General features: G+C 36.1%; 1 protein-coding gene across 5 annotated transcripts in view; it reads left to right on the forward strand.

The window, feature by feature from the left end:
- ADGRG6 (adhesion G protein-coupled receptor G6) overlaps positions 1 to 27,130 on the forward strand; it is a 114,410-nt gene that overhangs the window by 79,700 nt on the left and 7,580 nt on the right. For all 5 annotated transcript variants that reach the window (XM_086745059.1, XM_086745062.1, XM_086745063.1 and 2 more), the window contains 13 exons: positions 1,053 to 1,114; positions 2,604 to 2,811; positions 3,305 to 3,470; positions 6,683 to 6,823; positions 10,494 to 10,610; positions 11,665 to 11,710; positions 13,457 to 13,563; positions 15,737 to 15,864; positions 17,199 to 17,467; positions 19,035 to 19,149; positions 20,229 to 20,512; positions 24,448 to 24,549; positions 26,917 to 27,069. In XM_086745059.1, coding sequence (XP_086601185.1) covers positions 1,053 to 1,114; positions 2,604 to 2,811; positions 3,305 to 3,470; positions 6,683 to 6,823; positions 10,494 to 10,610; positions 11,665 to 11,710; positions 13,457 to 13,563; positions 15,737 to 15,864; positions 17,199 to 17,467; positions 19,035 to 19,149; positions 20,229 to 20,512; positions 24,448 to 24,549; positions 26,917 to 27,069 — 1,898 coding nt within the window. The remainder of the gene's footprint in view (positions 1 to 1,052; positions 1,115 to 2,603; positions 2,812 to 3,304; positions 3,471 to 6,682; positions 6,824 to 10,493; positions 10,611 to 11,664; positions 11,711 to 13,456; positions 13,564 to 15,736; positions 15,865 to 17,198; positions 17,468 to 19,034; positions 19,150 to 20,228; positions 20,513 to 24,447; positions 24,550 to 26,916; positions 27,070 to 27,130) is intronic.

Consider the following 27,130-nt stretch of genomic DNA (forward strand, 5'->3'; position numbering starts at 1 on the left):
AACTTTTATTGTAGAGTGAGTAGTGCAGAAGTAAAATTGTTTTTATGTCAGAGCCTCAGAATCATTAAAAATTAAGGCTTCTGGCCTTTGCTGCCCCAGTATTGCTTATCTTTATTGTTCATTTGTGGTCTACACAATACCATTGATTGTCCATGTACAGCACTTCTCATTAAAAAAAAAACAACAACTTATGTTCTGCACTGTGCTATGCTTTCCTTGCCACTAGCTTTTGCCAATATGGAGCACAGGTGGGATGTGTTTTGAGAGACGAGGAAGCTCTTCTAGTGGTCTCTTCTAGTCCTGTGCAGCACATAGCAGAAGGTTACCTGCTAGTGTGCTGTTATAATAAAGGTGATCAATTGAGGAATAACTTTATTCTATCTTGTGCCGAGTGAAAGGATGACTTCTTCCAATTCTTCATCCTACCTTTGTCATGCTGTGATAACATGATTGTCTTTAAAGAAAACTGAGGAAAAAGTGTGTTTAATTTTGAGCCATAACTGGGTATTTTACTATGGTAAGGCTTTTTTAAAAAAACATTTGGGAAAAAAAAATCTTTATATCTGTCCCTCACCTTGGACCTAGATCTGATGGTGACCTGCCCTAGTTTTTATGGGTGGCATAAGTTTATATATCCACATAGCTCCTGTGCATATTCTTCTGAGAGATATTACAGCTGCTATGGACTTGATCAAAGTCATTTATATCAAAGGGAAATTATAGAAACAGCATCTGATCAGGCTATAATAGTTTGTGTCGACATTTGGGTCTTTCCTGAAATACAAAGTCAGAATTTCCACTGATGTCAAATTAGTATAGGAATCAGCTGGGAATTTGTCCAAAAGATCTAGGGTTTCTCTCAGCACTGTCACTTAATTGATCATGCATTTCCATTGTCAAGCATACATATTTCATTTCACCAGAGGCCATGTTGCTAGGAAAATTGTGACTTGAAAAGAGTGGACCACTGCGCCACCTACAAAATAATTATGAAACATTTACATAATTTTGCTGCTGTATTTCATGTGAATTTTGTTGGTTTTCCTCTTTAGCTATTTGGGTCTGCAGAATTATACATCATACTGGGGCCAGCCTGATCTTAGAAATTGCACAGGTGGGTATATTGTTGTTGTTCTTTCGGTAAAGGAATAGTTTTATAGTCTTTGGTACTGCTTCCTGTAAGGAAGTTACATTAAGAAAGAATATCTTCCTCGTTTATGCTAAGTTGTTTAAAATCTTTCTCAAAAATCAGTGCAAAGAAAATATTTAAACTCCGGAGAAGTGCACCAAGTTATTTCAGACCATCCATGAAAAGCTCTGCATACCAATTAATGAAGTAAATCAAACTCTCAGGTAATTTAAGCAAGAATAGAGGCAAGTGGTAGCTTGCCTTAATTTGATATTCAGATTCAGACAAATTTTTAACTGTTTCCAATGTCTGTAGGTGCCAGCGGAAAGACTCCCACTCTCTTCACTGGGCTTACGATCAGACGTTTTCAGATTTGTTCTCATTTTGCAAAATACCCCTTGATGTCATTCTGGCCTTAAAGGAGTAATAAAGTAAATAGACAACAATTTTATGGCCCCTTTTTTTAGTGCCAGAGCTAGTGAAGGGAATGATACTCAGTAATTCAGAGCACCTACACTAAGCTCCTGTTCTGAATTACTTTCTTGGAGAAGCCTCTTTTTCTTTCTCCACTGATAGAGGGGTCCTAGGGAGCCTGGCTACCCAACTTAATTATTGAGTACTTGCAGTCAGGGTATATGAAAACATCGTTTCATGTAAAATGAATGTTCTACAGTAAATGTAGCAAAAGCTGTATTATAAAACACAACATTAAAAAACCACAGCCAGTTACAGACTAAAGAAGGTTGATCTTCTTTCAAAATCTTATTTGCAAACTCCAATAAATCTCAAATATTTTGATATTGTAAAAATGTTAGTGTTTACATTAGTTTTCTGTCCAGGTGGCATCAAACTTACAGTTTAACATGAGATTTAGACTAATGGTTTGCCATTGGACACACTATCAAACTTTCCTTACCAGGAAGATTCTTCATATGAGATTTGTTGTGTCTTGTGCTTGCCAACCCTCTGAGTAAGAGTACAATCCTCTGAAGGAACTGAAATATTTGCAGTGGGGTCAGACTTTCTACCCAAAGCTTAAAAGAGTGAACATTTTGTTAGTAATAGTGACCTTGTATGCATTTGTTTCACTTCAGGAGTGAAACTGTTTTTCCCAGTGAGAAAGAAAGAATAGTATAAGGAGAAAAAAAGAGAGAAAATAGGCTTTTTATTCCTTACTTCCCCTTTTTTCTTTCAGTCAGCTCTTTCAATAATAGTTCTGATTTACAGTCTCGAATCAAATTAAGGAAAAGAAAAACACAAACAATGAGGACAGTATATAATAATTAGCAGGTTCTATATACTTTTGCATGAGGTTATAAATTTCATAAAATGATAAAATCCTATGTTCATTACAAGTACCACAGAACATGGTCTAGTTTTCAACAGTGAGGATAAAAATCTGTTTTTCTGAATTTCTTCTGGACTGATCTGCATTATTTTCTCTTTTCACTTCATTTTACATATACACTTACAGAAAATGCAGCCGATATAGCCAATCAGCTTCTGAATCTCACTGGTGAAGGGCAGCAGCTAACCTCAGACAAAGTAAATGATGTTGTGCAGAAGCTCAAAAAAATTGTGAACGATGAAGAAATTGATGAATCTCTGGGTTCTACAGTGGTGACAATTTTTTCCAATATTCTAACCAGTTCAGACAGTGTATTGGCAGCGTCATCTTCAGAGTAAGTATTTCTGCATTTGAGACAAGCTTTTGAGTACAACCTGCAAGGTTAGAAGGATTCATCCTTCCATATATAGACAAACAATTGCACTACAAAAATCAAACTTTTCTAATTTCTATCAAAAAAAAATTTCCAAATTAGATACACAGATATTTCTTCTTGTACTAAAATTAATGTGCATGAGAAAGATAAAGTATTTGGATGGAAAAGAAGTCTCCTGATACATGACACAGGATAGATCTAAGTATTCTTGGAAAACTATTTCAGGACCAGTGATATGTAGTCAGATAGTTTCTGTCAATCAAAAGTTTTTGTTTTCTACAGAGATGCATAAATTTACAGACTGACAGTCTCCTTGTGAATACACAGATAAGTGATAGAAACATAGTCAGTCAGTAATAAGAGGATCATCTTAAATATGGAGAGCCTACATATGAAGCATAGCATTTTTTTCTGTGTTTGATTTTTAGAATAATTTTATTTCTGTTTTTAGAGCTCTAAAGACTATTGATGCCTTGGCTTTAAAGATCCAGTTCACTGGACCATCCATGAGTATTTCAACACGAAACCTCGCACTTGGGGTGTCTTCCATAAATTCAACTTCATTCAAAGGTGGTTCTTTCAGTGTCAGTGCACAGAATAATGCATCTGATTTCCAGGTACAGAACAAGCAGTTGTATTTGAACGTGGAATGTGCCTGTTGTTCTAAGTGTGTTTACTGTGGTTCCCATAAAACCACTTGCAACTCCCAATTCTCTCCCTACTTTCTATTTCCTTTTTCCTGCAATCATCCAAACAGATTAATGTAGTATTTCCTTGAGTGACAGGAAACCCAGATAAACTCACATGTTCCATACGGATGAAGAGTAATTTGCTTACAAATCCAGAACAGACTTTATCCTTTTTAGTTTGTTTGTTTGTTGTTTTTTTTTTTTTACTAATGAAAAGGGAAAGTAATTTTTAACTTTAATTTTAAGGCTAACAACTCCATTGATGCATTTCAGCTTTAGAATAAGACACCTAAATGTAGGTGTCTTATCTACATGTAGATTTCTGCAGATGCAACAGATCTTCAACCTTCCAGTATATTTTAAACACCTACTGCTAACAGAGACCTAAGGCTGATCCAGTTGTCTACATGTAGGTTGATGGGCTTGTGCCATTTGGGATATCCGAGATGGTTCAAGACATTCAAATGGAGCTTGGCCAGCCTAGATGTGAAAAATAAAAGAAACACAGATCACTCAAAATGCAGAATGGTCTCCAGTACTACAGTATCTAGACAGGCTGCTATAGTTAAGATATTTGTTGTCACCTAAAAAATATTTTTTTCTTCTTTTTTTCACAAATAGAAGAGCTCAGACATCTAAAAGCTGTGAAATAACCTTTGAGATGCATATGGGCACCTATTGGGTTTTTCCAAAGGTTCTGTTGAAATCAGTAGCAGTGAGATGTCAAGACTTTTTAGATTTCACTGTATTCCTGTCTGCATCTTATGGCACCTAAAAGCCTTTAAAAATGTAGTGCAATGTATTTTTTTTCACAGTTATATACAAAGTCTATGACAGAGGCAATGGAATCTCAGTTTCCTGGGAGTCTAACCACTCAAATACAGTGAGCCTTACTTGAAGAAATACACAGAAAAGACTAAACAGAAAAATCAAACATCTACTATCATTTGTTCAAACAAAACATGGTATTATGAAAACAGTTGAAGTTTAATCACTAGAGTACAAGCATCTTATGGAACCAAATTAATTCTTGATGCAAATTGGCAAGACAACAATCCCGATGTCTGGTAATTTTATAAAGTACTATGTACTGTAAAAATCAAAAACAGTAATGAAGACAGTGCTAGGAAAAGTAGTAGTAATTTAATAGGCTTCAGGCCTTTTACATGCTCTGTATACAGACTTCAGATCAAAACTCAAATGCTGGTTTAAATAGATACAAATGTATTTAATGTAATTGAGTTTTCATATATTTATATTCATAGACATTTTGGCTAGAATTTCTTTGAATCAACTTTATTAGAAATTTTTTATGATTGTAAATCTAGATTTGTTTAGCTCTTCTATTAATGAAGCTCAATAGCTGATTGTTCTTTGTTATCAAAGGAACATTTCTCCTCCAGATTTCATCCTGTATTTATGGAAAGAGGAAAGGAAAAATTCTGAAGCCAGGTTTGGGATGTTCGCATGTATAATAAGAATTACCATCTGTGGCTTGAGGACATCCAGGAATTTTCTTGCCCTGGAATCATTTATTACAGCACTGTCTAAATAATCATAAAATCCAAACTCCGTCAAATTATTTATAATGTTCCTATTGGAACATGAGTTTGTTCTCAGACTTTTCACATTTCCAACAGCTGATCGAGAATTCTTAGCATCCTTCCTACCAGAAAAGTCTGCAGCAGCTGTGGTCACCTTTTATATTTTCCATGCCTATCAGGAAAGATACTTGCTATCCCTGCTGGAGGGAGATTCCCTTGTGAAAGCCCAGGTTTTTCACCAGTGATGTCATGGTCTATCCCAGGCTCATCAGGGAGCATTAAACTCTTCAAGTTGTATGTCAGAATGTTTCCAGATTTTGTTTCTTTTTTTTTTTTCTTAAAGTAGATATCAAGTAAATGTATCCATGGCAATTTGGAAATATTCTATTTCAGTCTCCTGTGTCTATGTTTCTTGCCAAACCTTTGACTAAGTTAGCTTGTGGTGATTCATATTATTAAATTGTTCCTGTAATGTATCCATACTTCTTTATGGAAGCCTCTTCCACTCTATTTGCAGACAATACCTAGTCAGACGTCTTTATTACACACACACTTTCTGTTTAATGTGGCAGAATTATCCTTTTAAAGCCTTCAACTGCATTTAGCCCTGTCAGGAGGTATTGATGAACCACTTCTTATTAATTTCCAAGAGTGTCTGTTATTCACAGTAAATCAGTGAAAATTTAGAAGTTAAATAAATCTATCAGCAGCCTATGGCTTTTAACTTTCTACTAGCTAATGGTGCTTTTAGAATGATATGACTGATCATGAGAGGCATAAATACATGACCAAGTTGCCTCTGGAGAAGATGGGAGTGTGAGTTTCCTTATGTCACAGTAAAATTCTTAAACACTTTTACTGTAGAGCCACTGTGAGATGGCTTGCTCCCTTCCTTTGATGGCTAGGGTGGCACACCTTGAGTATGCCATGGTGGGAGAGTGTGCAGTTATAGAATTGCTGCCTGGTAGCTAATGAAATGCAAGTTTGCATCCTCCTTTATTTCCTGCTCACTTCTTATATCTCTGTGATAGATTAAGCTTATATTGATGGCAGAAAGTGTCTTTTTTTTGTGCTACATAGCATGATAAATATAGACAGGTGACACTAATCATTATTTTAAAATCTCCCTTCTGTAACAGAGAAACTAAAAAAGCTCGTAAGAGAATTAATTCAGATGTGCAGATTAAGCCAAATAATACAACTCAAGAAAGAAGGATTCAAAGCATATTTTTCACTTCTCAGCATTGTTTGGTATGAGGAAAAATATCTTGAAGGTTCCTGAAAATTATTATGACTGCCATTATTGCCATCTCGTTATTTCCAAATCATCATTACAGCAGTGGAGGAGTTTGTTTGTTTTATCCAATACCTTTGTATAGCAGAAGGCTAATCTCATGCGGGAAGAGTGGGAAAACCTCCTAAGCCTTTTTGTATTTATTTATTGCATCAACTCTTACAAAGGTACGGGTCATAGTAGCATCAATTTGTTCTAGTCCCATGTTTAAATATCTTAGTGCAAGGGTGTGAACCCAGTTGTGGACAATGGATGGTTTGTTTTTTGTTTGAGCATGTTCTTCTGTTGTTTTTATTTAACAGATAGATTTTGACAAGGATCAGACAAATACCTTCGCTTCTGTTGTTCTGCCACCAAGTTTACTGAAGAATTTAAGTCAAGATGACTTTGAAGTTATATCCAGGGCTCAGTTTACTTTCTTCAATAAAAATGGTCTTTTTCAGGTAAACTTTAATGTGTTTGAAGTAATTTCAGTTAGAGTGAGTCAAAGCCAGCTGCTAAAATTTTCCTGTAGTGTAATTATTTCACAGCATCTCATGAGTTATAGGATTGAGAAGGTGATAATAGATAATAGGCACTAGAGCCAATGTTATGTTCAGAGCGACAAATTAGTCAAAGTGCCCAAATTTAATAAAAGACAGTGATTTGACTGCAAATTCCTGTCACAGGTGAGATAAACTTTTTCTCAGTGTAATCTATGGAAAACTGTAAACCAGATGCTGATAATCAGAGTGAAGAGCAAGTCCTCTTAAAGGGCATAACTTCTGTTAAAGTGCATTAATATAGGTCCTTAATGTTCAGTGGAGCCGGTATCTTTTCTATCAGAAGGAAATTTGGCCTATAACACTGCCAAGCACTCTTTTTTTCTCTTTTCCTTAACAGAGTTTGTTGGCACTCATATCCAGCTGACTACTTAGCTGGAAACTCTGGGCTGATGGTCACCAGCCAGAAAACATTTGTTTCTATACATACTTTTAATATATGTATTCTCATAAGCATACCGTATTTTAATATGGAATAAGGATAACAATACTTGTACCTGAAAATCAAGGTAGATTTGATTTTTTTCTCCTTTGGGTCCCATCACATGGTAATTGTAAATAGTTCCTGGCGGTAGATGTCAAAAAAAATTAGGAAGAATTCACAGCTTCGAAAAAACAACCAAAACATACCTATTTTGAAAAAAAAAAAAAAAGCTTTAATTAAGAAGGAAACATTTTTTCATAGTGAACTGCAGACTGAGCCTCAGAAGACTTGAATTTGTTTTCCCATTAGTATTTCAAGTGACCTTTGGCTCTTCTGCATCCGCAGAACTCTGGAGTATTGTATTGTACCTATATTACCGTTTATATTGGCAGTCTATCCAGATTCTTTAGATAATCTAGGCAAGAAAATACCCATGACCATCAGTTGCCTTCTGAAATACACCCTGAAGTATCTTTGACTATTTAAAATAGTTTTAAGCCCACTTTTGAGAAAACAGGATGGATATATTTAATAAAGAAACCAGAAGAATACAGATGTAGGCTTGTCATAATGTCATAAAATCTTATAAAGTCAGAATGTGTCCTTTAATGGTGTTAGAATGTGTTTCTAAGGGATACTTAATAAGTCATTGAGAAGCAAAAACCAGGAAAATTTGCATCTAAATTTGCAACTAAAATTCCTTCCATTTTTGGTGTGTTTTTTTGAAATAGTCATGGGTGACATGTTCAACACAACTAATTAAAATTGTGTAAAACTCACATTTTAGTAAGTCTAAAAATAAAGTCTTAAAAAATAAATAAAGGCTAAAAATAAAGCCTAAAAATAAATTGATCCACATGCCATCTTAAACTCAATAACTTTATCCATTAGTATAAAAGTATTTCATCAATATATTTATTGCAGTTGCAATTAAAAAAAATCCCAATGCTATTAGCTGTATTTCTTATAAGCATTCAATATAACAGTGAAACATCATAATTTACAGTGGTGGAGAGGTTATTTTATTGCAACTGAGAGAATGCTAGTAAGTTTTATCTTGTCATTCCATAAAATCTGATGGTTACATTACTTAGAAGACTATACGAAAAAATTATGTAAGCTATTCAGGGTGGAATTAATTTCATCAAAGGCAAGTGTGTTCAATGTACATACCTATGCCTGAAGTGTTGTCCATAAGTAGCCTTCAAAGCCAGTTGATGGAAAAGAATGAACACTGTTGAGGTGTGTCACATCTCATCCTAGTGCAGAGTATGTATCAATTCCCAAGACAAAGGAGCATAGTGCAATTTGAGACACCCCAAGGTACAAAGGTACTACCGGCAGACAGATGTGACAATAAACCTGTAAGAGATGTGAGATCTTCTGCAGTAGCAGCTGGAGACTGGGCAGGATACCTTAAAGCCTCTAAAATGGATACTTATCTTTAGGCAACTCCTATTCAACTTAGATGTGTAGAATAATAATAAATCAAATAAGCTGGATTATGCCCTGGATGTGCCAATTCATTAACTATGTTAAGAAATGCTAGAACGGTTGCTTCAGTTCTAGACATCTTTTTACATGTTTAAAGTTAGGTTGGAAGGATATTCCTCAGGAGTTCTAAGGCCATAAAAATAATGTACAAATATGAGAAATATGAGAATTATAATGATTGTCTAGACCAGACCAGATTTATGTCATTGACGCTAGCCTCAGCATTACTTTACTTTGTACCTCTGTATATTTTATTGGCTAAAACCTTACTCCTAACTTTAGCTGAGTGCAACTTTATAGCTAAATAAGCAGCTGTCTGTGTTTCACTTTAATGCATGTGTTATTTCTAGTCCTTTCAAAGGACAAGTAAGAATATATTAAATTGCCTTTGCTAAGAGACCATCTGATATTTATTTCTAGTTTTTGTTATCTACTAGAGACAGAATCCACGGAAACCAATAGAAATCTGTCCAAAGGCTTTCACAGGATTTCTCAGATGTTGAAATTTAGATGGTAGCCAAGAGATTTTCTCTTATTTGAATGCTAAAGAATCGTCTAGAAAACTACATTTTCATTCCTCTGCAATATTTAAGTTTTTAGGAAATTATGTCACGAAGCTCCAGTATAATCTGAAATACTATGTTTGAAAACTCTGAGATATGGTTCTTAAGAAATGAAATAGTCTTCTCAGGATAACATGCACTTAATAACTGACACTATTCTTTCTCTCATGAGTGGTGGGATCTCATGAGCCGAATGCTGAGCTGATACTTGTCAGGCTAACAAAACCCCTAGACTGAAGGAATCTGGCGGGGGGAGGAGGGATCAGGAGTTTGGCAGCCCATATTTTTGTAGACAAAGTGAGTGGCAATAGATTTCATTTGACTTAAAATCTTCCACAGGCAGTGACCAAGCTTCCCAGGCCAACCAGACATGTAACTATGCAAGTTTCAATGGAAGCTCATCAAAAGAAAATAGTGTTTCCAAAGCACTTCCATTTTAATACATCATCAGTTTCCAAGGAAAACTTATCTTTTGGAAATTGTCAACCTGGTACTTTTTCAGTGCAGGTTAGAAATGGCATTGCTCAGTGATAACTGAGCAGTCTTCTATTTAAATTCCTATCAAGTAAGACCTTGTACAAAATATTATCTCCTACAGTATTTAACATTGCTTTGAATTTGTTTACCACTTCTTAGTCATTAATTGTATGGTAGAGGATGACTTCGCAAGTATACACAGAAAATAGGTTATTCTCCCAAATCTTTGCATCTACTAAAAAGGATAGCGTCAACAATAAGATAAGGAAGCTAATTCATTACTCTTTAGGGAAATGAGCTAATCATATCATGGGTTGTTATCTGCTATATTGTTTGAGTTATAATTTTGTTGGCATCAGACATAATGATTAAAAGGGTAATTTATGCCTTCTAACCTCTCTCCATTATTGTGCCTATAAGGAAAATAGGGAAACTTCCATGAGGCAAACACATAATTTGATTTATAAACATAATGTTCTTATATTGCATGATCAAAAGTAGAAGTGCTGACAACTTATTTATTCTGGCACACTGGAAAAATGAAACTGTGTACTCTGGCTTTTATGTTATGTGCTGTGTAAGCATTTATTATAATTTTCTGAATCTTTCGAAGGATGCAGAAAATCCTGCCAATTTGACCAGTTTTGTGGTGGCATGCAGTATTGGAAACATAACCATTCAGGATCTTCAGGATTATGTGAAGGTTACAATTAAGCATACCAAAATTCAGGTAAAAAAAAAAAGACTGTTTATAGGAATGCATAAAGTCAAATGGAAATTACAACTAGAACAAAAGCAAGTAAGCAAAAAGTAAAAACAGATAACCTCTCCCATCCTCACACATTCCTACTCCATTCATGATCTAACATTATCTGAAAGACTATTGATTCTGCTACTCAGGGGCAATTTCAGTGCCAATAACTGTAGGCAAAACCTCTCTTCAAGACCATGTTCGTGACCAGTGACCAGGGACACTATTTATTACACTGGAACTTTAGAATGACTTAAATTCTTTGATCAAACATTGATAGCTTTGTTAATAGTTCCCCAAGTTATTTTGTTGTTATGTGGTTTTCAGCAGAAGAAGAATGGACAGAGTCACATTGTTAAAAGCTGACTACAATTAATTTAGGGAAATACAAACCAAATGTAACGTTTTGACACATACTGTTTCAGTTAAAAAGCGTGTGAGCATGACTGTGTTCTGAAAAATGTTGTCAGTAGCTACTGCAAAGGAGACAATAGCACTAGAGGAGTTAAGAAAGAAGGTGTTTAAATGCAATACCTAAGTTGTTTATCTAATGAGAACCTGGTTTCTAATTTTCACAATTCAATTATCTTGCATTTTATTATAATGATTATTTTAAGGTCAGACAAAACAGCGTCCACATAGGTTCAGCAAGCTTTTGTACATTTTCAAAGCCAATTACATAGAAGATTCACTGAGAAGTCCTAAGGAAGTGAACAGTAAAAAGTATTTAGACTCTGTAAAGACCTCATACTCATGGTTAACTTTAGGGAGACAATAAAACTTCATTATTCTGAGTATGTGGAAAAGGAACAGTGCAGAAGAGCAATGCTTTAGATTTTGTAATTTGGGCAGCTCTTACTAGAAGAATAAGTTCTAATTTGACACTAGACAAAATTTCAGCAATGCAAATGACACATATTCTTTTACTCATTAAGTGAAAAGATATGTAGTAAAACATCTGTTGTAAATGTGTATGGTGATAAGATTTCTGTCTCAAGAGGTATACAAAGTCTACTTTTGCATATGTTCTTAGGAAGATCCTAAGCCTACCTGTGTCTTCTGGGATATGAACAAAAATGGTAAGTTTAAAAATACTATAATTTCTTTTATGTGGGGAATAAAGGTGTCTAAGTTTTAAAATCACTTCTCAGCTTTGGCTATTTTCCTTCTTAATAATCCTTGCAGAATTAGAAGTCTTTAGACTGTATCATTTTTTCTGGTTAGTACTGTTGCTTGTAATAGCAGATGTTAAATATTATTTTTTTAAGTTTTTTAATGTAAATTTGTTTAACATTTTAAACTTGTAAATTAAGTTTCTGTACTTTTCTGTGTCTGTACATGCAAATTAAATAATAATGCTACTCAGACACATGAATGATTCTTAACCATACTTTTAGCTGGTTATTTAATTGTGAGATTGTGCCTGTTAGAAATCTTAAGCTGTTTTTCCTTCCGTGGAAGTTTAGGAACTACATTACAAAAACTTCATCCACCTTATAAGTGGATGACAGTCAGCATGATAGCATGATAAGGTCCAGTATGGAGACATACATTAACAAGGCAGCATTTTAGCCCATTCATCATTGCTATTGCCTAACCCATGTGTGATGCTATTCTCAGGCTCGTCATCCTTTGCACAGACAAAGTCATTCTCTGAGATGACTTTCCAGATCCTTCTATTTTAGAGATCACTACTGAGATGTTACTCTTCCTTATGATGAAACAGAGAAAGTGAAGAAGTAACTGTCCTTAGCAGTAGGATCTCAGATTTGAGGGGTTTAGTACAGAGAGTCTTGCAAGAAATAAAATTTACCATCCAAAGTTGTACTTGAAAGCAAGAAATTCAGACAGGAAAACTAAGGAGAATGCAGAAGGATAAAAAAGAGGGGAAAAAAAAGAATCTAGTTAGAAGGCTAAACTTAAGAAGCACATCAAAGGAGAACCACACAGGGAGGAAACTATTCCCAGTGGCTCCTTGAGTGAGGAAGAGTTTTAAGTGGTTTTGGAACATCTTCACAGTCTTTTGGGTGATTCTGTCTTGAATTTGAGGTAAAGTCTTAGGGCCAGTCAGATAATTTGCTCAATTTCGCCTGGTATTGTGCAAAAATGTCTTTAAGAGCTCAGAGAATATGAACTATTTCACAACATTAGTTCGTATTTTAGCAGAGCAAAATGAAAGGAGAAGTAATCAGAAGTACAGATTTTACTTTTTAACATTTAATTTAAAAATGAAATATTTCTACCTTTTTTTCAGAATGACCTTTTCTGGTGGGACGAGTAGGGGATAGTTTACTTAGTGTTTTTTCTTAAGGCCACAAAGGATCATTTAGATTATCCACTCTGACCTTCTGCATTACATACTGCAGAGAGGAAGGGTGGGACCCTCTGTTCCTGGAACATAAATGCTTTCATGTGCCTGGGAATATATGAGTAGAAGGGAGGCAGGTGCAGACATCACATCAGTGTGGTAAAAGGGAGTTCTAAAGCCGTATTATTGCTGGGTAAGCCTAAGGTGTGCCTTAATACGCGACCCGCATAGTAAGTCTTATTCATCCGTCATTAACCAGAAAGCTCCCTAGCCTTATTACAGATCTCCATCTACTGCTTCTGCTCAGTAGTCTGTTACTGGGACACTCATCTGGTGTGATTTTTTGCAGAAACTAGGAAATCTGACTCTTACTTCTTTCCTGATTGTTTTTGATGTTCACTCATTCAATTTGAGAAAGCACTTCTGCATTTGAACAAGATGAAACGGGAAATCTATTAAAAGAGAGGGTGACATGAGTTTAATGGAAAGTACACTTTTTCCTGTTTCACTTCCACAGGTGGCAATGGTGGCTGGAACCCTGCAGGCTGCCACATTGACGCAGAGTCCAATGAAAATGAGACAGTTTGCTTATGCAATCACCTCACACACTTCGGGGTCCTAATGGTAGGCAAACTTACTGTTCACCAAGTTATCTTTCCTAGGAACAGGGAAACAGTCAGGGAAATAAAAATATGCTGTAGTCAGTAAAACTGCTAATGAGGATGAAAAGTCAAATGAGCTTTCATCCTGAGATTCAAGGGGCTAAATTGCCATTTGCAAATTTAGGTTGCAAGTCTGACAAGATTGATATTTATCTAATGTCAGAAATTATAAAGCAATACTTTGTTTTGCAAAATGTGTAAACTCATATTTGCTGTTTTCTTATAAATGGCTTTAATCAGCTTTAGGGATGTTTTGCGGTATAAGCCTTCTCTTGGAAAAAATCTGCCCACTGAAGGCTGGTACTAAATGTGTAACTCGCACTCTATCACAGCCTGGAGCAAAGTCTCCAGACTGGGTGGCTGAGATAGGTAAAGCATAGCCTATCAAGGAGGTGAAAGAGGGAAGCATATAGAGCACTTCAGCCTCAGTAGCATAATTCCTCTCACATTCAGTTGCCTCCAGCAATTTGCACGTGTGAAGTGTTTTCAAGAGAAAAAAAATCCAAACATGAAAAAGATGGAATAGTGCTTTCTTTTCTTAACATCTGGTGATTTTTTTATACTCAGTAATGGGCTGAAACATTTATTTCCATCTGAAATTAACATTCTTTAGCCTCTAAAACATACTTGAAGAGAAGATTTTTGCTCCTGATCACAGCAATGTTGTGGAAGTATTTGGGTTTTGGTTTAACTTGTTGCAATGACACATTGGACTTAACCACACAAGGGAGCCACACGGACTGACTTTTTCAGCTTTGGCCTTCCTGAGCTTTCTTAATAGAGCTGCTCTCTTCACGTCAGGCTCAGATGTAGATATGAAAAAGCCACAAGCTTTTTGTCTTTTTGCAAGCTAAATTGTGGTCTTGTTTGACTTTTCATCCTCGAAGGGAGAAAAAAAAGGGCTTTCTTTAGGATATATTCAATGAGTCCCTTCTCTTCCCCAAATGCTTTTCTGGCAGTAGGAAATAAGGCAGAAGTTCTTTGAATATGGGCTGTGTTCCAATAGATTTTTACACAGTTTTGGCCCTCTAATGGCTTTTCAATTTGAATAATCTTTTCTGACTTTGATTTACATATTAAAGTATTTTCAAATAACATCCTCCTTATACAAATAATCAAACTGTTGTATAAGGTTGGGACAGGGTATAAAAACTGCATACAATGCTTTCCTGTTCCTATACAGAATGGTGTGTTTTCTAGCATTTTCTTTGCTAGATAGTTTTGCTAGGGACAACAATGACACTGATAATGGTGTCCATTTTACAGTCAGTGTCACTGTTGTAAATGTATTTGCATTTTTGTATGTATGAAAATGTATTTGCATATTTGTATACAGCACTGTTGTAAATGTATTTGCTCACATTTGCTCCACAGTGATATAGATCAAAAAATTATTATTTTTTTCTTGTCCTTAAAAAAGGAAATAACACTGGCATTTATTCTCAGGCAGTAGTATGTGGCAATTACAGTTGGACAGAAAACTGGAAAAAAAATCCTCAGAATGTTCCTGCTTCATTTCCAATTTTTTTTTAAATGTTGTCCTTGTCACTATTTTCCTGACCAATTCTATTTAAAACTGTAGTTTGCATGTCAAAACAGACCTTAAAACCAAAACCCAGTATCTTGCCCTTGGTTTCACCCATAGATGGTTAGCTACATTGACTCTTATGAACTTTAAATAGCGAGGAGTGATGTCAGAAACTCCCCAGAATGTTGCACATTTCAGTATGAATACTTTTAAGTTACATTTCCAGTACACATTCAACATAACTATCTTCTTAGAGAGAGTTGTCTACAAGCAACCGAACTAAAAAGTTTGAAAAAGGGAGACTTTTCCAGAGAAGGACATTTGAATTGCTGGTACAGAACTATAAGCGTCAGTATCAGGCTCTATCTGCTGATCCCAGCAGTTATAATACTTAAAGCACAATGTTTTCAAGAGCTATGGGAAGGAAATGAGAGGTGTAACAACTGTAAACTAAGTATACTCAGTAAACATGAACTCTAATGTCAGGGTTATAGTGGTATTGCCAAAGTGCTGTTGAGTTTTACTTGACTGATTACCAAGAAAGACTGTTGTGCTCATGGAAAAGGTGTTTGCTTTTACTGATGCCTCTTCCTCCTCTCTCATATAGGACCTTCAGAGAACCGTTACACAAATAGACCCACAGAATACCAAGGTCCTCACCTTTATCACTTACGTAGGCTGTGGGATATCTGCTATATTTTCAGCTGCAACTCTTCTGACATATGTTGCATTTGAGTAAGTATTAGTTCTGTGAAAAACATCACAAAGTACCTGTATGTGTGTGATGAATAAAATAAATTAGTTATATGGTTTGTGTGGTTTATTTGTCTAGGAAGGGAAATCTGTGTTTTAAAAACAAATAACTACAAAATCATGTAGTTCCACAATGAAGTGGAATTTTTTTTTCACAGGGATGTAAGTTCAGACTCCTTCCTCCTATTTCCAATGCGTGTGCTGCTCAGGCTGGGCAAGAAGGCTAATGTGTCTCAAAATTTTGTCAGGAATACAGTATCCTCTAGATTCTGAATAGGGACGCATAATTTTAAAATCCACAATCAGGCTTTTTGTAAAAACAAAACAAAAAATTGCCTGTGTGAATAAAACAAGTCCTAAGTGTAAAAAGAGAAATTTCCAACTAGAACAATAACATTCTAGAGTCCTTCAGAGGGAAGTGGGAAGAGAAGTAAAGTGAAGATAAATTGTGATGTGTTACAGTTTCAACAGCAGTCCTACTGAAATGTGAAAGTGACTCAAGGGAAGAGTTTTGAAGTTATATAGTTCTGTGAACAGTGAAAAGAGAAAATTAAGTCCTATCAACACAAAGAAACCATTCTGCCTATAATTGGACAGGATAGAGTAGCTGCTAAAGAAGGATAATTCGCTGGGAGGAGGAAAGGATGTTTTTGAGTTCCAAATACGTCCTAACTATTGCACTCCTGTTGCATTACCTATAGTGTAACAGTCTGGTCCAAGATAGTAGAAGTTGTTGGCTTGCCCCTCAGTTCACACATTTCAATGTGTATCAGATAAAAAAGAACATTGGCTTGATCTTCAGTCCTCCTAAGATCGTATTAAAAAAACCCCAACAACTTCTCTCCGCCTCCAAAAAAAAAAAAAAAAAACACAACAGAAAAAACTGGCATCCACTGGACAATATATTCCAAAAATTAAGCAAAGATTAACATATGAAATGATCAGAGATGAGCTTCTGGCCAGCTGTGTTTTGAAAGTCTTCATTTTCTTCAATTTTCATTTAAAGTACAAACCACATTGTATTATATTTAATTTGAAAGGTTTTTAATAACAAAGCAGCTGCTAAAATATTGTGGCAGTTAATTAGCTCATGAAGGACCCAAAGAAGTGGTGGCTTTCCCTCACCACACACAACAGAAGCCTTCAGTGATATCACACAGAAGTACACATCACTATGCTTCATTGCCACAAAAACTTACAACTAGGAGGAGATCCCTTTGCTTTTATTTACTTGGTAAACTGGTAAACCCAGCTGCTCTAAGTGGCTTGGGTGATTGAAGCCAACTAACCGTATGCACCTGTATTTCTCTCACTAGGAAGTTGCGACGAGACTATCCATCCAAAATCCTGATGAATTTGAGCACAGCTCTGCTCTTTCTTAACCTGATCTTCTTGCTTGATGGTTGGATTGCATCATTTGATATAGATGGCCTCTGCATAGCTGTAGCGGCACTTTTGCACTTTTTTCTGCTGGCCACCTTCACATGGATGGGACTGGAAGCCGTTCATATGTACATTGCTCTAGTGAAAGTGTTCAACACCTATATACGGCGATACATACTCAAGTTTTGCATCATTGGCTGGGGTGAGTTCAGAAGATGCAGTATTTGCATAGCATGTATTTTGAAATGGTGTGATATAAAAGCTGTCTATCACAAATGCAGAGCAGAATCAAAATCAGCATGGCGTTTCCTTCCCCTTGCCCCTCGGCAGTGCCAGCGTGCAGCCAGCCCTCTCTGCTACCCAGTTCCTCTATATAATTCTGTGCAAATATATCATAACTAGCACTTTGCCCCTGGAGCAAGTCACAGACCGAGGAGGAGCGGAGAGACCAGATAAACTGAGCTTACTTTCCGGAGAGGCCAGAATGGGAGAGGGGAAATGTTAGTGTCATATCAGAGGCAGAGAACTGTGGCCCACAATTCAGAAACTCTTCTGGTTACTACAAAGCCTGAGGAGATCTTTGCATTGACTTTCAAAAAGCTTTCAATCCAGCTTAAGGATTCTTGCCAACAAGTACAAAGCCTGTGGCGGAATCTGAAACAACCAAAATTTCCTGAGCTTCAGCACAGTGTTTAAACCATAGAAAGATCTTGCCTGCCCTAAGCAGGTTACACTGCAGGACTGAAATGGAAAATGGAGTACTGAAAAATATCTGCAAGGCTCAGGCAGCAAGGCTTTTATTCTTCATTTTTTTTTCTATATCAGGAATCTGTGCCTTCTGCCTGAATGCACATATTGTTTTTGAAATAATACAACACAATACAAAACCATTAACCTCATGGCTAGGGCATTGACCTCAGGCCAGCTGATAATTGATGTCTTTCCATTGGCAACTAGCATCCTCTTTGGCAACCTCAGCAGAAGACAAGAACTGAGCGGTCGGAAAAGCAAATTAACCTCTTCCCCTTTGAATCTGTTTTGTCATAGCAAGGATAAGACATGTAAATAAGGCATGTCAGGAAATGTATGTTTCTTTTGTGTGAGCTGTACCTCTCTGCACAGAGTTCTGTTCCACATAGTTGTCTATTTTCCCAAAATATTCCCTTTACCTTATTATTAAAAAATATATAGTTTGCTTTATTTATTGGCAGACACATTTATATAAAGGATATATAATACTGTAGAAAAAGAGAAGACATTTGCAGTTGAAAGAAGCAGTGGAGAAATTACAGGTTCAAGTTCATGTTCCCCAGTTCCCCCCGTTGCCCAGCCTAATCAAGTGACATTAGCACCTCTGAAAAAAAAATCCTTCCAATAAATCCCAATACCAGCCCTTCATTAGATCTTATTTTTGTAATAGTTTGTTAATCTTCTTCCTACTATATTATGAGAGCCTGTGTGCAATTGCAAATTTAACTTTGGTTAAGAGAGATTATTTTACTTTGGTTTCTATATCACATACTAAAAGAACATTTTCTACTTTGCAGAACATTATGAGGCTTATTTGTTAATGCCCATTAAGTGCTTTGAAAGCTTTATACATTTTTACTGTTTGAAAAATTGTTTCCCTCTACTTCTTCTTGCAGTTTTCTGACATAGTACTACCTCAGGATATTCTGTACTAAAGCCATAGGGATTCAACTTTGCATGGTGATTTTGAAAGTTTAGAATATTTGAGAGCAATCTGCAAGCTTTTCTTTGTGTTACAGGTTTGCCAGCTCTGGTGATAGCAATTGTTTTAGCAAGTGCCAATACAAATGCAAGTCATGTTTATGGCAAAGACTTATACGGCAAAGATGCTAATGGGCAAGGAGGAGACGACTTGTGAGTATTTCTTTTAATCTCTTACAATTTATCATTTACAGTCTGCAAAGGAATGATTAGCATTGATCAGATTGATTTGGAAAGGTCAGAGGTGCATTAAACAAGCCAAGTGGGTAAAATAATCTTCTATATTATTTGAATAAGAAGTGTGAAGAAGATAATAAGAAAATTGGAGGGAAATCTGCATTACCCAGTGGCAGGTACAAACATTCATCTGGCAAAAGAATAATTCATAAGTTTTATCATTAAAATAAGATATAAATACCTATTTTAGTTTATCTTAAATGAAAGCTCTATCTTCTAGTAAAAGCAAAAAAAAATAAGTAGTATAAAAATAGTCCCTTTTGTAAATAAACCAACCTTTTATCAATGTAGTTCAATAGCTTTCTATGTTCTTCTCTTGATGTCCAGATAATCTCCAAATGCCAACATTTTTATGTGACTGTTACATCATTTTCTGTTCCTTGCCTGGCAAAGCTTCATAGTGATAAATAAAAATGTCGTTCTGTATTTTTATTGAAGTATCATGCTAAGCATTCTGGCCATTTGCTGCTAGAGGAATAAGCTAGATCTCTCACACGGCTAACTGTCAAATAGCTTCCTCAAAGGACTACGTGTCCTGCTTCTTCTCCAGAGACATATGAGTTTTCCTTTTGCTCAAGTGTCAGAAACTTGAGATTTTGGCACTGAAGACCCAGGTTTTCCCATTTTATTACTAAAGCATCCTATGCTTCACACAGATTGAAGTGGTGGAGCTACTCATACTGAGTCTAAACTTTCCATGATGGGACTGCAGTACCCACAGCTTGTACCTAAGGTCGATTTCCTTTTTAATTAGTTTTAACTAAAATGCGGTATAACCCTCAGATTTCTGACATGATAATACTATGGGCCATAGTGACTTAAGATGCCACTGGGCTTCATTCTATTTACAAACAGAATATGGACAGACTTCATTTTAAAGTGTAGCTCTGCATCAGTGGTATCAGACATAGATTTATTTTCCTTGTAGTCATTCAAACAATTGGAGGATAGTTTGCATTATCTAAAAACGATCATATTTTTGTATTTTTTTACAGCTGCTGGATCAAGAATGAAGTTGTCTTTTATGTGACTTGCGCTGGCTACTTTGGAATCATGTTTCTGTTGAACGTTGCCATGTTTATTGTGGTGATGGTGCAGATCTGTGGGAGGAATGGGAAAAGAACTAATCGGAGCCTGAAGGAAGAGATCCTGAGGAACCTCCGTAGTGTCGTCAGCCTGACCTTCCTCCTGGGCATGACATGGGGCTTTGCCTTTTTTGCCTGGGGTCCCTTAACTCTTCCTTTCCTCTACCTCTTCTCAATTTTCAATTCATTGCAAGGTAAGCAGAATTTCTGTTCTGTGAACAAATAATATTTGAGCTGTTGCATTTCTGGGACATGTTATGTCCGCTGATTTGACTAGGGAACTCAGACCAAGCTCTCTAGATTTTTATTTGATACTGAACCATCATTAGTTTTCCCTTATGTGGAACAATGATACCAACTACATATGGGTTGAATATCTTAGTTAAATTAATTAATGTTTCAAGGTTTTTTCCATAAAGGCCACTGTATTATAAATAGTGCTATTCTTAGCTAACAGTCCACAGTGATCTCTATTGAGATAGATGCTGTATGACCATCAACATTTCCTTTCACTGATTATAACAAATATAGGAAGCCTCTTGCCTTAATTTATTCCTGTAGGGAATCTGTTAAGCCCATAACTATTTTATTAAGGCATAAGAAGCTCGTAAAACAAAAGTCTGTCCTGTTTCTTTGTGGAGAGATAGCACAAAAATATGGGATATTCTTTGGTTCTTTAAGGAAAATCCAGTGACCATTATAGTCAGCTTATTTTCTTTCCTTTACTGAAGTTTTGAATATTTTTCTTTTCCAAAGTAGTTCATCCTTTTGAAAAAAATGCTGTCAATTGTAATCAAATTGTTATAAATTACAAAATTATATAGCTGACATTTAAAAGAATTTCATCTCAGAGCTGAAATTTGTGTATGTACCAAATGATGCAAGAATCTCCACCTCTGCTTACCCTAGCCAGTAATAAAGAACAACTGAAAACATAACAAAAAGAAAAACCCAAGAAGGTCATTGGAGGGGCATGTGTTATACCACACACATATTGACTTAAAAAAAAATAAATTTGCCTGAAAAAAAAAAAGATAACAAAAAGCAAAACCAAGAATGTCATTGGAGGAGCGTGTGTTATGCCACACAAATATTGAGATCAAAAATAAATTTTCCCAGGGTCAGAAAATATCTTCCCTGTATGGAAAAAGTACTTAATGTTACACTGTTTGGATTTTATCTGTTACAGTCGACATGTATTTACTGCGCTAAAAGATTTATTGAGCTTTCGTGGAAAGAGAATAATATTGTGGGTTTGGATTTGGGTCAGTTTCAAGCTAAAAGGCTAGGCAAAATGGCAAAAATTGTTTGGATATGGTGTTCTTACTAAAGACTTTTTTTCCCAAGGACAGATTCTGATACTCCCCTAGCAGCATAATGAACTATTTTAGCATGGACAATGTGTCCGTGTTAAAAATTCAGAAGGACCTAGAGAGATTAAAGCTATGGGAAGAACATGAAAAAAAGATTAAAACTCTGAAAAGCATGCCAAGGGTGAATTTCAACAAATTTTCTGTAACTGGAATTTCCAGTGCAATTAATTAAGTTTGTATGTGCAGAGTGCACACAAAGTTGACCACCACTGCTTAAGTCTCTGCGGGGTAATAGCACTCTTCAATGGAAAATGAATATTTGGAAAGCAGTTAAGTCGGAAGATGAAACTGAAAAACTTGAGGGGTAAATGCAAAAAGAAGAGTGATTAACTTTTTGTGGATTGTGGTAGCAATGATGACACAGTGTATTTTCAGGTACGTCATATCAAGCACAGGAATATAACAGTGCCTTATCTGAAAATGCTTATTGCTGTGTCAGAAAAAGCTAGGCTAAAGAAAGCTAAAGAAACGAGAAAGAGGATATTTAAAATAACGTGTAACTGGTGCACTGCAAGCGGTTACTGGTAGTAAGCAGTAAGGGGATGGAATGGAGCAAAGAAAAATTTAGAATTTGTGTCATTTCCTAGCAGCAAAAAGCAGTTCAGTATGGCAAGTCTGTCATCAGTTTTAGCATGTATCTAATTACTGAGCCCTCAGTAAATGTGTTTATTCTCTCTCTCACGTTTTTGAAAACTGCACTGCTATATGAGCACCCTCTATCAACCTAGATTTCTGTGCACTGGCAGTGAAAAAGTAAATTGCAGCAACTACTGGTGTTACTGTACTTTGCTATTTCCTCTACATAGGAAATTATTTTTCCCTCTTTGATGCTCAGAGTAAAAAATCTGGGAACATCTCTTTTTTTGGCTGCTCATTTTATATATATGCCTGGGGAAGCCAAATACTTTCAAGTCAGGGCCAAGCTAGAGCCAAGCCTAGGGTCTGATTTGGCTCTGGGAAACAAAACCAAAGCTGCATTACTAAAGCACATTGTAAACTTAATGAATAATGAAATACAGAGAAAAAAAAAAACGGAGACCAAGCCCAGACAGGGCAAAGGCAAAGTACTTAATGCGGTACTTTTTTTTTTTTATATTATTATAGACATACATATTTTCTTTTTTAACCATTCAGAATGTTCCAAACATTCACCACAATTTAATTAATCATCAATTTAGTAAGTTTGTAGCAGTATAAAAGTCCTAAGAGGTGCTTTGGGCCACAAACAACTGCATATCTCTAAGCCTCTAAGAGCTGCTAGTGGTTACATTGGAATTTACTCAGTGTTAAAACAAATCACACAGAGAAATATTTCACTAAACGCAAACACAGTAACTGTAATGCAGCAGAGCTTGCATATGGGATGCATTAAGGTATGTTTGCCTTTCTTAAATTGTGCTTTTCCTTTATTTTTCCCATCAGCTTTTGAAAAATTTTGCAAAAAATGTGTTTCATGGCACAACCTTTACCTAAAGTTAACTGATCTCACTGGTCACAGCCTGGCCTGATGGCTATAAGCAAATACAAGTCCAGTTCAATGTCAAGCATTCATGCAAAAGTAGACCTCAGCACTTTGGAGGAGAGAGGATAATTTTATGCTCCAGAGCATTTTTTTTTCCAAGCTATACCTTGCCATTGTGTTCTACCAGCTGAAACATTAGGCATCAGTATACAGAGCTATTCATAATGATCATAAAGGAACAGTCTTAGAGGATGGTACTTACCCACGTTTGCCCACATTATGTAGCATGTATTCATATTTAAAATATAATCATGAGGGATTTGGTGGCAACATTTTGCCATCAGGTGTTCAGCCCCAGGCTGGCTTTCTCCCAGTGAGTAAAACAAGAACAGGCCAAGCCAGAGAACAACAGAAGATTCCGCAATCAGTGCCTGCCTGGGAAGTGCCAGGAGCATATGAGATTTACAACTTCTATATTTAGCTCCAAAGTATCTCTGTAGAATGATGAAATCATACCATACGCTCAGTTAAGATCATCTTTACCACATGGTAGATGCTTGTCTTGAAAATGAAGATTATACAATTGCATGGGAAATGTGAACTCTACAAAAACATTCTTAAAACACTTTTATTGCAATTGCATGCACAAACCAGGTAATTTTCTTCAGAAGTAAGTAGCTGGACACCTAATTAGTACTTGTGAACATATTCCTACCATTTTCATAATCATTTCAAGTACATGCGTGTGATGCACATAAATCCAAGCGTGCTTTTTCAGAGCACTCTTTAGTGCCAATTACAAGACTTCTGGTTTTAAAAGAATGCAGCCCACAGTTCTCTAGATATGGAACAGCAGGAGATAAAATATCTTCTTGCTAATATAATAATGTCTGCATTTACTTTGGAATATGAGTCTTGTAATCCTGTTGGGTGCAAAATATTCCTTTGGTTCCAAGACAAAGCTTTTAATTATTTTCCTCTAAGCAAAAAAAAAAAAGTAATAATTAGAAGATCCACGGTAAGCTGGATCTAAATCAACAATGTCAATAAAAGAGGTCCTCTTCTCTCTCCTGTGATATCCCAGACACTTACATAGAAGCTAGAGGATGGGAAAGCTTTAATTAATTTCCATACCTCTTAAATGAAGCATAGATGGCAATAAGAAAACTTTAAGGAAAACAAGCAAAACAAACTATATTTATGCTTCATAGTCTTTTGTTAGCAGATTTCAGTTAATCAGTTTGTCTGTTTATAAATACATACTTCATCTGCTGTCTATTTTCTTTTGTCACAGGTTTATTTATATTTGTATTCCATTGCGCTATGAAAGAAAATGTGCAGAAACAATGGAGAAGACATCTCTGTTGTGGCAGATTCCGACTGGCAGACAATTCAGGTAAAAGCAAGTCACAGCTCTCCTCCTTAGATGCTGCAGTAGTCCATAAAAATCCAGGTGAACAGCTTGCTATGTTATTTTTAAGACAATACAATGTAAGCCAGAGATGTGGAAAAATAGATTAATCATAGGATGTCACTTCACTTCAGTACTAGCAATTGCCAAAGGACTTTTCAGATATCACTTTATAATAATTCTCATCTTCTCTTTCAGTTTTGCACTGAAGGCAGCTGTTAAATTTTGTGGTGCTATGAGGTTGGTTTCGGAGGGCCCTATGGACCCTGGGGGAAAAAAAAAAAAAAAAAAAAGCCAATTCAAAAGCCAATCTTATTCATTTTCTCCTACATTACAGTACGTTCACTGAATTGTGTGGACTGCTAGATTGATGTAGGAGCACTTCTTAAAAGGCAGGTAGAAATACTTTGAGGTCTTTTGCCTTCATCTTTGCCTTTTCAAACTGTTCTGACCTTCACCATATAATTCAGAGAGACCATTAGAGACTGGAAAACATAAGGAATTCCTTTAGCAGAAGCCTGATTAGGTTCCAGAATTGAAGTTCACCTTTATCTGTGACTCTCGGAGAGAAAGGAGAGTGGTTGGTTTGGATGCTTTGAAATGCAGCACTTGGGACACTGTTTATAGTCTCCTGCACCCTTAGTCATCTCAGATGGCATTAGATATCTGTGTTTAGGCTACTGGATCTTGGTTTGCTTTATGATATAAAGATTTTGGGCTGTATAATTCTTGCTCATATGATTCTTGCTCAATGGCTAGGGTTGAAATCTACAGTTGATGTAAGGTAGCATAAGCTCATTGCCTAGCGAGTTAAGCCAGTCTACCCAGAATAATAACAGTGCTCCAAATACTCGTGTCCTTCCTCTTGTCATCCAAGGTTTGTTTCAAGATTTTAACTAACTACTTTGCTGTCAAGAGTTTTGCTTTGTCTTGCTTTGTTTTGTTTAAGGAATGCATTCTCATTGTACACTATAAAATATTTCTGCTTTCACTTTGTGGTGGGAAAACCTGATTCATAATTTCAAAGAGTTAACACAAATTAGGAAAAGGGTGTTAATTCAGATCAGGCATCCAGATTGTTTCATATGTTCAGTTTCCATGTGGTTCATACTGTAACTCCTGGACTGGAAAACAAAGATGGATCAAATTACTTTCAGATTTTTGTGGTGCTGTTGGGCAGCATGTGGGTATGATAGAAATAAAAACCTGAAGGATCCGAGTACTTCAGTGGTGTAGTTAATGTGCTATCGTTTCACCTAGCGTTAACCAGTCCATCACCACCGTCTGCTTTTCTCCATGAACTTAACAGAGTTTGCAGGCAGAACAGTGAAATATATGCTGAATGGGAGCTTGCATACCTATCTGATTGAAGTGTGCTTCAGGGCATGCTCTGATAAAGAAAAGAAACAAACAAGCCAAACCCTTGCAACACTGCTACAGCTAGAGCAGAGAAATAGTAACCTATACCGTATAGTAATGATTTAGCTTAAAATCTTTGTTTTGATTTAAACCAAGGCTAAAGTGGGCCATGTGTCTTTAGTGTGGACTTCTCTTCCACTTTGTGGATTTCATTGCAGTACGGTGAATTAGAATGGTAATGGCAACAAGACTAAACTGTGAAACTACCTGTGCCTACCTGCATGTATATGATATAAAAGTAGTTAGATATATTTATTCTGCAGGATACTGCTATTGGGACACTTGTGATGAGTTTTTCAGTGTAAGTTTTCCTCAGTAAATTTATTGGTAGTAGTAGTTATTTAATTTAATTTGTAGGTTGTTCCAGTATAAGATCCTGTTGTGTTAATGGTTCGGACAAAACTCTTCAAATGTGAACTGCTGAATAACCTTTATTATTCATTGTTATTAACAGTGCACCAATATCCTAAACCCTGTAACAACAAGTGCAAATGCACAAGTATCTACCTTAACAGATCAAGCCCTCAAATGATAAGATATCTGTAAATGCTCCTATCCATCACTTTCCTATCCATCCCCTTCAATTTCTCTGTTCAGGTGATGAAACTTTGGCATCCTTATACTGCTGCAGATCTTCACTGCTCTCCTGTATCCTGGAAAGCCAGTTCTTAGAGTTCTGCCGTCCAGCCAAATGATTGTTAGAGTGTCAGAGCCACCAATTTTAACTACTGTGGTAAACAGCAAAGTAAATAATGTTGGAATAATTTTTGTGTTTCTTAAGAACTAGAGAGGATACCTAACAGGAAAAGGATAGACTGTTTGTTATAAGCAACATTATGAAATGCGTCTGATACTTGAAATGTTCATAATTTAATACATGATGTGTTTAGTACTTATGGTAATTATTTATGTAAAAATTTCCATCATTTTCAGATTGGAGCAAAACAGCAACAAATATTATAAAGAAGAGTTCTGATAATCTTGGGAAATCCTTATCCTCTAGTTCCATCGGCTCCAATTCAACCTACTTAACATCCAAATCAAAATCTACAACGAATACATACTGCAAACGAAACAGCCATACAGGTGAGTCCTTGCACTGTAACACAGTGTGTCTGTAAATATGTAGTTTCATGTTAAAGGTACA

The sequence above is a fragment of the Chlamydotis macqueenii genome, chromosome 3 (assembly GCF_036417535.1).
Source record: "Chlamydotis macqueenii isolate bChlMac1 chromosome 3, bChlMac1.mat, whole genome shotgun sequence".
Taxonomy (NCBI): domain Eukaryota; kingdom Metazoa; phylum Chordata; class Aves; order Otidiformes; family Otididae; genus Chlamydotis; species Chlamydotis macqueenii.